Genomic DNA, 12,170 nt, shown 5'->3' on the forward strand with positions numbered 1-12,170 from the left:
TGAAGGGAACGATCCACTGGCAGGGCACTGAGTAGATGGATACATTGATGCTTTTTGTAATTCTGATTTCATGACCTGTACATACTGCTTCCAAAATGATTGTAAGTCATGAGGTTTTGAATCCCTAGGCATTCTAACATAATACATAACAGCAGCAATGGATACTGCAAAATACCAAGCTAAACTTTTTATGAATCCTTCCACAAAAATTAAGTTGCCTGCTGTCTTGCCATCTTGACATGTGATGCTACCTCTATCTGCCTAGGAAATTTAGCTTATAGAATTTCTGTTTATTATAGATTTTGCATTTATAATTCATATTTTTGTCATCAAATTACAGTCCCTCAGAGAGAATTGTATGCAAAATACACATTGAACAAAACACAAAATAAGTATAACATAACCTTTTTTTTTGTACTACTCACAGATTAAGCTACCTGTAAAATTAACTAGAAATTTGTGATCACTTTTTCAGACCATAGTTTGGTGTGGGCACTTCTTTTGTCCTTTGGTGGTAGTAAAATCTTTATATCCTTTCTGCCATTGAGATATTTGAAGTTCTGAATACTAATAAGATCTATATGCAGACACAATAAAGAGGTAAACCTTAATGTCAAATACAATAATTCCATCTATGCAATCTCATTGACATCAGTGGCCTTGCCAGAAAGAGAAGCCTTTTTTTTTCTTTTTTAGAGAGCAAAAATGAAACACAAAATAAGCATAATCAGACCTAATTCAAAGCAAATTTTGTAACAACAATAATGAAGTATTCCCATTTTGCTATGTAGGTAACTGTGTGGCTGCAAGATTAGGAAAGACTTACTAGTCCTGAGGCATCAATGCAGTGAAAAAAAGACCAGTTTCCGCTGGAAGGAGCCAGCTCTAGCAACAGCAACTGTCACCACACACACCCTACGCCTCTCTCAGTAGCATCAGCAGATTCACTGTTTGGCTACTCATGTTGTTCAAACAGCTGATTTCTATCTTCTCCAACAGAGGTAATTTGGCCGTTTGTTGTCCTAGGCAACTGCATACTTTGCCTATGCCAGCCAGTCATTATCTAATTGATGATCATTATTATTGTGAAGGATTAAAACAAAATCTGGAACTGTAACTTGAAATTTTGGAGAGAGAATCAACAGAAAAATAGAATGATAAAAACCCAAAGGTGGTGATTAAGTAACATAAATCTGTCAAGGAATCACAAAGGCCACCTTAGCACAAAATAAAGTTTCAGTATTTCACTTTACAGCTCTGAAGACACTCCCAGCCTTATGTAAAATTGGAAGCATATGTAGCATAGATGGATGAATAAATGAGAGCACACAGGGTATACATGGTAAAAGCAACACAGATACCCCATGCTAGCTGGAAAAAATGGGGGATTAAAAAAAACAAAACAAAACAAAACAAAACAACAACAACAACAAAACCAAGCAACCACCAAAAACTATTAAGACTTAACAGTGTATAGAGTATATTGCTCCTGTACAAACAGTTCTTATCCTTATGCAAATGCTGTAGAAAACTTTAGTCTACAGGAGGGCTAACCACAGAATCATGACAATAATGAAATTGAAAACATAGGACTAACAACATATTGTTAAAGATTATTTAAATTGGAAGAGGAAAGGTACTTCTCTTAGGAAGACTCTCATGGAGCACCAAAGAGTAAAAGGTATAATCAAGTTTGATAAGAACACTGGATAGACTGCCTCCTTTATAATTTTTTTCACCAAAAATATGATGGGAGATATGATTAGAGCCATTTCCTCAGATTCATCTTTTTCTAATGATAGCAGGTTTAATTGATAATTGCCAAGATATTGAAACAGATCAGTAACGCATCTCCAGGCACATATTCCTCCAAATTCTCTTTAAGATTTTGAGAAGGAAGTAGTTAAAATACCAGCAAAGAACCTGAAATCACTATTCCAAAGTCAGCTGCTGTCCTTGAGGCCAGGAAATGCCATATATAATTTTGCTGTGGAGCGGCAGGGTCCACTGGGGAGCTATTGGTGGACTCTGGCGAGGGTGGTGCCATGAGGGGCAATGCCACAAGGGGGCAGGGGACAAGGGATCAGCCGTGCGGGATTGATTTTACCTCCCGAGACACCCTCCCTCGGTATTTTGGTCTCTCGCAGAGCTGGCATCTGTACTACTTCACAGATAAAGCATATATCTCCATGGCATTCTCCCTTTCTTTCATCACAGTAGAGAGGCACATTTGTGATTAATTCAAACTTTCTCAATTGTATGTATATTTTCCCAATCAAATGCAAATTCTTTCACACTGCTTTCTCTGTGCTAGTGGCAAATTGTCCAGTTTTAATATATTTTCCTCCAGCAGTTCTCTCACTATTGGCTTGCTACAGAAAATTGTAAAGTATTATGCACAATGAGTATTAAGCAATCCAGGAGCAACAGATCATCTACAAGACTGCAGGGGTGTAAATCACCAAGATGAAAGATTTTCTGATGCCATCCATTGCACTTGTGAGTTAACCTGATAAAAAAGACATCTCAGATCCTGTCTTTCAGCAGCAGCTATCTTGTTTTGACTGGGGTTATCTTGATCAGGTTCTAAACTAACCAAGGTGGAAACAAAAAAAAACTGGGGTTCAGCTTAATGTATGTTTGCATAATCAACATCAAACTTCTAGCTAGCATCGGAAGACAGAACAAAAAAAGGACTTCCAGAGTCATGAAGTTCTGGCCCTTGATATTTCAGTTTACAGGCAAGCATGGTGTGTCCCAAACATAACATGAAAAGAAGAGGCTTCAGTGAGATCTGAATTCTCTACTTCTATTTTTTTATCCTGCCAGGCATCCAAAGCACTTGACTATTGACTTTACTGGCCTGTAGTTGATTTTGTTTGCTACTAACTGTTCAATACTAAAAACAAACACTGGTTGTTCAGCGCAGGTCACAATTTTGTTGTGATTATGTTAAAAATAGTTACTGTTTTGCATACAGTAATAGTTACTGCTATAGAAACACCAAAGTGCAATTTTTTAATGTAAAAATGAAGAGTGAAGTCACTGCTGGCCATCATGCCTTGATTAGATGTTAGGTATTATATCAAGTGTTAAAAGAAATATGCTCCTCTTATTTTATGTACACAAGTTCTACTGCTGTCTTTGGGAACTTAAATACATTTTCAGGGCAATGTATAGGTATTCTCAGTCAAGAGAAAGAGACAAAAGAGAAAAATTCAAACTGCAGACTCATCCACTGTCCAAACTACATGAAACGTGAGTAAAAACATTGTAAGAGTTTTATTCTCTAGTGCTGATCAGAGTCACAAAGGTGTTGTACTTCTCCAGATATTGTGATTACAAAGAATATATGGCTGTTATTCCTTTGATTCATACATTTGCTTCTGTAAATAAGTAACACTCACTTCCTAAGATCGATTATGCACCTGATTACTTATCACTGAATGTAGCTGAGGCTTTGTAATTAGTATACAGTAGATTACTATGCAGCCTTCTAAATACAATTGATGTATACAAAAATTATATTTTCAGACACCATTTGCAGTTGTGTAAATCAAGAACGATTGCACTGAGATTAAATGAAATTAGTCCAGAAATGTATCCACATACTCAACAGATTGTGTCCTTCCTCTGATAAATATAGAGGATGACACATGGTAACAGTGAAACAAAGGCCACACCTGAGAAAAGCCCACGGGAATAAGGAAACACCTGTTTGTGTTGCGGAAGAACAGGTGGGAGGCGGTGGTTTGCCGGCTCAATATCCTGTGCTTGAGATTACAAAGAACGGTGAGCAGGTGCCTCTCTTTTTTTTCCCTGTGAGTTTATTAAGAAGCCGCCGCTGCTTTGCACTACCCTGGAGATGCCTTTCTAGCATCGCATGGCTGCCCCCAGCTCCCTCCCCGTATCACCTCGCCTCGATCCCCCGGTGCTTGCCGTGCTCGTGCTGAATGCACACCGGTCTGCCTGCTGAGTAGTGCAGGAAGCCTTAATTATAGCCTGAAAATAATACTCGCTTCCCCGGGGAGCTTCACGAGTTATTCCTGTGGGGTGGGAGAAACTGAGAGGGGCGACGCGGGGTTGGGAGGGGGGAACAAACAGTCGCTTCCCCCTCCCGGCCGCGGGCGGTGACGCCTCCGTGAGCGCCGGTGGGGCGGCTTCAGCACCACGGCCAGCTCCGAGCGGGCGGTGCGCTCCGGCCCGGCCCCACGGCCCCGACCCCGGCCCGGGAGGCGGGGCGGAGCCCGGCCCTGGGCGCAGCTCCCGCCGCGGGGCGGCCTCGGTGCCCGCTCGGTCCACGCCCCGGGCCGGACGAAGGCTGGCTGCCCGAGATCAGGCCCCCGCGCCCGCAGGGACTCGGCGCGCCCTCTGCACTGCCCTCTCGGCCCCCGAGCAGAGCCTCGCACCCGGGGAGCAGCGCCCAGCGCCAGGGGAATCCCCCTTCCTCGGCAGGAGGGGTGCGTGGGGCGAAGGGAAGTCCCCGTCTGGGTCACGCTGCGAGAGGAGGAGGCGATCCCTTCCCTCGGGGCGTGGAAGGATGCCTAGGGCTCCGGTGGTACCTTCCCTCCCCGCCCCCCCCATGGCTCAAAATCGACCCCACTCGCGCCTCCCTCCTCGCCCCCCCAGACGGGGCGTGTACAAAGCTCCCTCCCTCCCCCGGCCCTGGCAGCGCCTGGGGCTCCCCGCCGGGCCACGCTCAGGGGCCGCGAAAGGGCCGGCAGTGGCAGGAGGGTGGATAAACCGGGGCGGCCGGAGGTGGCGGGTTCCCCCTGCCGCCAGCGCCCTTGGTCTCCGCTGCCCCCCGCAGGCGCAGGGGTGGGGGATGTGGCACGTCGCGGTGCTGCCGGGGTGTAGCTCATTCCTGATGCCTCTATTTGTCGCTGAGTTTTGAAGAGATTTATTGGCTGGCGCTTGCTAAACCACGCTTGAGTAATCCGAGCTGCTGCGCGGCGTGGTGAAGCCCCGGAGGGGGGGAACGTCACTCCCTCTGGCAGCGGAGCAACATTAGTCTTCCAGCCCTCTAACCATCACTACAGCGTCGGAAACTGCCGGGTCACAGCCATTTGCGTTGGAAAATTGGCGATGTTTAGTGCTAGAGATCGATTACCCTTGTAATCTTTCCCCCCACCTCCTCCTGCTTACCCCACCCCTACCCGCCCCAGACAATAGCGTCCGAGCTCCTCCGGGAAAAAAATAGCAAAGAAAGCAAGGAAAAAAAGAAAGAAAGAAAAAGAAAGAAACTGGGGGATGGATCTGACTCCAATAGGAACAGCGTGTATCTAGAAGTGGTGCTAATGGGAAGAGATTTCCGAGCTCCGGAGGACGATGGTTTGTCACAAAGGGTAGCTGGCTCGGTGCTGTGGGCTGGAGCCGTGTAGGAGATCCTTGGAGAAGTCATTGTGCACAGAAAACCGAAGACCTGTACAAACATGCCTGTTCGCAGAGGTCATGTGGCACCACAAAATACATTTTTGGGTACAATCATACGAAAATTTGAAGGGCAAAGTAAGTTCTCTCTTTCTATCTATTTTGCTACAGTAGTTTGATTCTGCGTGTGTCTAAATGGACAGCAGTTCCAGACCGTTTTAAGTTTGTAGCTCGTAAAGAAAACCCCACAGGTAAGGAGGGGATCCGTGGCAGGAGTAACATTGTTTTTGATCTGGAACAGATATTATTGACTTGAATTATGCGGCTTTTTTTTTCCTCTGATTTCAAGGAATAGTTTTTATCTTTGACTGTATCCATATTGTATAGCTATAGAAGTTGTATCTCTTACCTTCTTCTGAACTGGTGAGATGGCTCTAAAAGCAGAGTGTAGAATCTTGCTGCCTGTGCAATGTCTGAAAAAATCAGCTAGATTTATTGTTATTATTTTTATGGTTATTAATTATCATTAATTATCATTGCATTTTCAAAATAAAGCAGAACAGTCAGACTTTGATTTAGAGGAAACAGATAATATGCAAAAGAGTTATTAAAGGGAAAATACTCACCTTGTTGTCATGACTGCATTTTAATACAGCTGTCAAGTATTCCTGCTTTGTTTATGTAAGCTTAAAATATCTATCAAACCAGTGCAAATGCATCCTCAGGGAGAGTCTGTGAGGTCTTTTCCAATGCAGCAGTTTACTACCTGTCGAGGAGGCTGAAGCTGTTTTTCCTGGCTGGAACTCTGGTTACTCTTAACAGTAAGGAAGAACACTTGATGCTTAAAATGAATTTCATTTAGAAACACTAGTTTTTATATATGTACATTTATTTAAATATTTAGCATATTTTTAGTGTCGTTCTGGTGCAAACCTTACAGCTAACTCCAGTTTATATACTTCATTATACTTAAACACACATTACCAATTTAATAAATTATTCGAGAAAAAAAAATTAAGACAGTGTTCGTAGTCCTAATTTATCTAAATGCTAAGTCAGTGTTGCTACTCAAGTAAAGTTTTTATGCAGTAAAGTGTATATATTTTGAAGAGAATAAAGCACTTCCTACTACTAACAACTAGGCAAGTGATAGTGAAAATTCAGCATACTTAAAAGATAGTAAAAAAAGAAAGAACAAAATCTACGCTTTTCTCTCCAAATATTTTACTCTGTTAAGAGGTAGAATATCTTTTAAATTTTCAAGACTTGTACTGCTAACTTGATGCTGCGTAAAAGGTCTCCTATAAAGCAAGGGACCTAATAGTGTGATTAAGTAAGCAGAAATTCATATTATTAGCAGTAAATGTATCAAAGCTACACATTTATAATTACAATGGGAGTAGTGTGTTATAGTGGTAAAATGAAATAACAATTGAAAACTTTTGAACATTTCTGTCAGCTGAGGATTTGGGAAAGGATGATGTACTGAGGCACAGAACTTCAACAGAGAGTGTAAAATGTTTTCAACATCACAATCTTTGGTTTTCACGTACTTTCACATTCCATTTTACTAAGGAATATTTTCTTTTATGAATGTAACTTCCAATACAATCACACAGAAAAAAAAAAAAAATCATCATACTCTTTTCTAGATATTTTGTTAAAATACTGACTATAAACTTGCTGTCATTCACCTCAATGAAAATCCCTACGGAGTAGACTCAGGTGGTTGGACCTTATCCCAGGAAGCCCTTCACTTGAGTAGAGCCCCCATCCTGAGGCCCCACATTCTCCCAAAAGAAGCTACTAACTCTTCAAGGACTTTCCTGAAGTTACAATTGACAGGGTGATGCTCATTGCCTGGGTTTCAGTGAAGCCTAAAAAGTCAACATTTTGAAGTCAAAGGAGTTTTGCAAAAGGCTTGCATAATCTGGTTTTATTGCCTTAAAAGACGCCTATCTTCATCTTTAATGTACCCCAAATTTATTGGAGTTTCTTTAAAAGCTGTGGGTCAAATTGGCTACATTAAATGACTGAGTATCTCTGCATTTCAGGCATCCCAGAGAAAAGGGTTGTTTAGCATCCACATATGCAATCGACACTTTATGAAATGTTGAAGGAGTACTAAAAATGCATCACTTTCTTTTATTGCAGATAAAAAATTCATCATAGCTAATGCCAGAGTGCAGAATTGTGCTATCATCTACTGCAATGATGGCTTCTGTGAGATGACCGGCTTCTCCAGGCCAGATGTCATGCAGAAGCCTTGCACCTGTGACTTTCTTCATGGGCCAGAAACCAAGAGACATCATATTGCCCAAATTGCTCAAGCACTGCTGGGGTCAGAGGAGAGGAAAGTAGAAGTCACCTATTATCACAAAGATGGTAAAGTCTGTTTTTATTTTCAAAACTTTTGATGTGTTTGGTTATCAGTTGATTGGTAGAAGAAATGTGTATGATCTGCTGGCCAGGCCCTTCGCTGGAGCAAATTGTAATTTCTCTGAAGTCCAGTGAAGTACACTTGCATATATAACAGTAAGGGTTCTGCTCTGAAAACAGTGGGTGTCTAGAGTATGTCATTGTACACTAACAGCTGAATGAAGCTTGCACTGTGTTTGCAACTGTTGAACAAAAGTTGTCCTCTTGGTTGGTTTAAAGCAGATCTAAATATCTTAAAATAAATAGCCCTACAACAATGAACCAGTGACAAAAGCACAGAGGGGATGTCCTGTGAATGTGAATTTTTATGAACTGTTTCATCTCACAGGACAGAAGAATGGTATATTGATTTCAGGGGGCCTAACTGGGCTTGCCTCACACAATTGGAACCTTATCTTGGTTTAAATTCAATATTTTACTGGAAAAAGTACAAGGTTAAAAATAGCAAAAATTGGCCTATCATTAAGAAAGCATTAGTTTATAAAGAAAGAGATAAGTATTTTTCAGATAGGAGATATTGTAAAGTTAGAGTGCCTGAACCACAGAAGTTGTCCTAGAATTATATTGTCAAAGTAAAAATTCTGGGATGGCTAAACTATTAAGAGTTTCCCTGTTATTCAGTGAAGACTCAATATATGAAGAGTGACTAGATCTGCTATTCTGATGCTTTTATCCTGTTAAGAGCATAAAATGAATAAATGACTGTGTTTGCAGAATTAAAAAATGCATATGTACGAAAACTAATTACGATACATAACAGTTGTATGTAGGGTTTTGGTGTTTGTATTTTTGGGGGTTTTTTTTTGTTTGTTTGTTTGCTTTTTTAATTGCCCAGGGTTATTTACAGAAATATCCACCTTTCAAACAAATCCAAGCAATGGATAAGTGTGGTGTACCTTATTCTGTCTCTTGCTGTATACACTCTTGGGAGAAGGAAAAGGAAATTCATATTCAAATGCTGAGCTTAAATTAGCTCTGGAGAAGTGCCAGTGTGTTGTTTGCATCAGTTTTAGAATCACATGCAATGGATGCTCTTGCATTTTAAAGTCACAGAGTTAAAGCCTGTTCTCAATAATTCTGTTATCTCAGAAAGACTTAAGCAATATTATTTTTAGCTTAGGCTGGTATAATTCAGATAGGACTTGGGCCAATCGTTCTACCCACGCTACCAGTGTATAAGCATATTCTTCTTAGCACATTTTCAGTAGAGTCCTTCATTCTTAGATCTGGTTTGGTCGTCTGGAGCAGATTTTGGTCAAGATTTGTTGTTGTAGCTGTGCCTTGAACATGGATTTCCTAGAGACCTGACACTGAGTGTCTTTTACACATCTAGCCTGTGTTTGTGTTAACTTGGCATGTGTTGAAAATCTTATTGCAGAAGGAGAATGTCATTGCTAACTTTCACAGCCACCCGCCTGCAGCACTCTTTTGAGATCTGGTCATTTAAAAGTGCTTCAGTCACCCAAGTTATTAGGAGGGAGGAAAGTGTGCTTAACTGAAGTACTGCTTATCTGTCAATTACCGTAAATATGTATTTTTCTAAAATGATGAATTCTGGTATCGTGCAACACACCATAATCTGTTTGAGGTAAACCAAAGTAAAACTGCCTGTAAAAATCACCATATCTTTTGTAAGTAGTTCTGAATTTTGAAGCATGTTATAAAGAGTTATGGTTAATTCAGTGTAAACAGTCTTATGCATAAGAGTTCTCAACGACTTCACTTCTGTGAATAATTTTATTAAATTACTACACCATGTATTGGAAGGTTAAGGAATTTCAAAAGCTGTAGACAACAGTTCTGACAAATTTGGATTTAATTCCTCAAAATTTTACTGGTCAAAATGTGAATAGGAGTTACCATATGCACTCCTAAATTTAAACAAATACAGGTAAATTATTTTTAATTGTAAATATGATTTAAAATATCAAGTCACTGATTACAGGCAAAATTTGACAAAATATAAGATAGGTCTGACACTCAAATGCACAGATGTCTGGCAGCTTGATCATTTGTATATACAGATTATTTTGTTTCATTCCACACGATGTTCAATTTCTTTACAAAATATGATAAAAAGATTTGAAGTTTATGTGGTATCATAAAATTCAAATGACCTAAATGACGGATATAATAAATGTCAGTAACTATTCTATAGCTATTCTGAATTAATGGAAAGATATACTTCCTTTTTTATATTCACTTCTTCACTTTTTCAAATTTGCAAATTTGTTTTTGCAATATATGAAGTGTGTATACATATGTGTATATATATACATATACATGTATATATACACACACTATATAACATACTCTGCGTATTATAACAATAGACAAAATGGTGATACCTAACAAGGACTTCCTCCAGATTCTGAAGTGAAATGAATTTTCTAAAAAATCTGAAATTTTAGTGCCTGGTTAGTGGCTTATTTTGTACTGTGTGCTCAGAGCAAACAAGAGAATATTTTAAGAGGTTAATACCAGCACAACGAGAAATGTAACTTTCTCCGTGTGAGTAACTCAAGGTATTCCAATGAACTACCCACTGCCTGATTTGACATTATATTTCATAGTCACCCATTGTATAATATTTAGCGTAATACTAAGCATGCAGAGGAGGAAAACAGCTCATGAAGGTGTGAATTGCTTGAGGTTCTACCGACAGGAGTTTGTGAAGACAATATTACACAGTCCTGAATAAATGTTCAGTGAATTCCAAATAAAACTTTATTCCATATCATATTATCATTTCTTCTGAATAAGCCACTGATTATATTAAAAATTCTTTTAATATGTCGAAGTAAAGTAAATGTCAGTGGGATCATATATCCTGTCATTTATAAAGCTAATCTGTCATGAGAAGTCCAGCAATGCAGATATCAGGAATGGAATCACTCTGTAACTAATGCTTTTTCTTTTTAGTTCTAAATACCACCTCACATAGTTTTAAAATGTCACAGCTTTAAAGTTCAACTTGAAAGGAAATTCTTGCACTAGAAAAATGGTATTGCATGTGTACTGGGAAATAGGATTCTGATGTTCTCTACTGGTCTATAGTTCACTCTTCTAAATGAAAGAAAGTGCAAGTTATTGAGTTTTAAGCATCTTGATGATGCAACACTGCTGCTGCTAGTTCACTGCTTTAACCTTTAGGTCAGATCACATGCTTGAAGAAAATGGGATGGAAGGAAAAAAAATTGTAGCAGGTTGATTTTCGGAAAATGGCAGTTGCTTGTGTCTATACTGCCTTAAACAAGGCAGACAGAAGATACAGTGGCCAAAGAATGCAAATTGGAGGTATCAGAGTTTTATAAATGTGTTACCTAGACTGGGGACATTTCCCTTTCCAGTGTGCAGTGTGGGGAGGATGCAGAGGAGAGCAGGGGGAATACTTGCAATAGCTTTGTGTAATGGTTTAGGTGGCACGAAGGTGGGATGCCAGCATTACCTACGCACCCAGCAGGCCCCATCCCAACCACACCGGCACCGTGTCTTCATAGTTTTTAACATTTGCAGCTAAAAGCCTTATTAGCTCATCTTGCAGTATTTGTATCAGAATCAGATTGTTAGTATAGCCTTCATCCTTTTTCCTTTTCTAAGGGTATTTACACAATCCAGGCAAAGTTCTAGTCCTCTCTCCTGATAAAGTAGTGCCACAGTAGGTGATTACATAGTTATCAAAAGAATTAATTACAACTGAGGAAAATCATTAATGGGAGCTGATGCATGCCAAAATTAAGGGTTCAAATTTATAGGTTCTTATCACACAAGAAGTTCCACAAATGTCAGTGGTTGTACTCATGGGATTAGACTCAGTAAATTTCTTTTTTTTTTAAATGTAAATATCCCTTTTAAAAAAGAACAATAGATAAATACAAACAAATCACAAGAACTATTATTTCGAAACAGATTTTTTTTAAGTCTTGCCCACTAGGCATTAACATCTGCTTAAATCAAAAATTATACTCTGATATCAAAGTAGCAGTATGGTATATTCCTCACCATTCACAACTTCATTTTCATGACTGATATAGGTATATGATCTGTATTATAGTTGAAAGTAAAATATTGTTTATACTGAATATCAGTTCTTATTTTAATAAAGTTATTTGTGGTGAAAATATTTGACAGCTCTTCCTTTGAGGACTCCATTTTGCAGTTTAAGTCATTATTGCATAAATCATTCTTGACAGCTGTAAAATATTGCTTGAGGTGGTAAAGCTGTAAAGATTTTGACATAAAAAATATAATTATTTTGGGGCTGAGAATGGATATATGATAATCAGAAAGGATTGTATCACACTGGATACTTTTTCACTTCTTACTCTATGCTTTGTGGACAACAGTGGGCTGTATGTGAG

The 12,170-nt window shown here is 39.5% G+C and overlaps 1 protein-coding gene across 1 annotated transcript in view; it reads left to right on the forward strand.

Moving 5' to 3' along the window:
* Positions 1–5,432: 5,432 nt before the first annotated feature.
* Positions 5,433–12,170, forward strand: part of KCNH7 (potassium voltage-gated channel subfamily H member 7) — a gene marked incomplete at its 5' end in the record, with an annotated part of 220,988 nt that continues 214,250 nt past the window's right edge. The window contains 2 exons of the mRNA XM_080346432.1: positions 5,433–5,508; positions 7,525–7,755. Coding sequence (XP_080202558.1) covers positions 5,433–5,508; positions 7,525–7,755 — 307 coding nt within the window. The remainder of the gene's footprint in view (positions 5,509–7,524; positions 7,756–12,170) is intronic.

Source organism: Nesoenas mayeri (genome assembly GCF_963082525.1).
Source record: "Nesoenas mayeri genome assembly, chromosome: 6".
In the NCBI taxonomy this organism is placed as follows: domain Eukaryota; kingdom Metazoa; phylum Chordata; class Aves; order Columbiformes; family Columbidae; genus Nesoenas; species Nesoenas mayeri.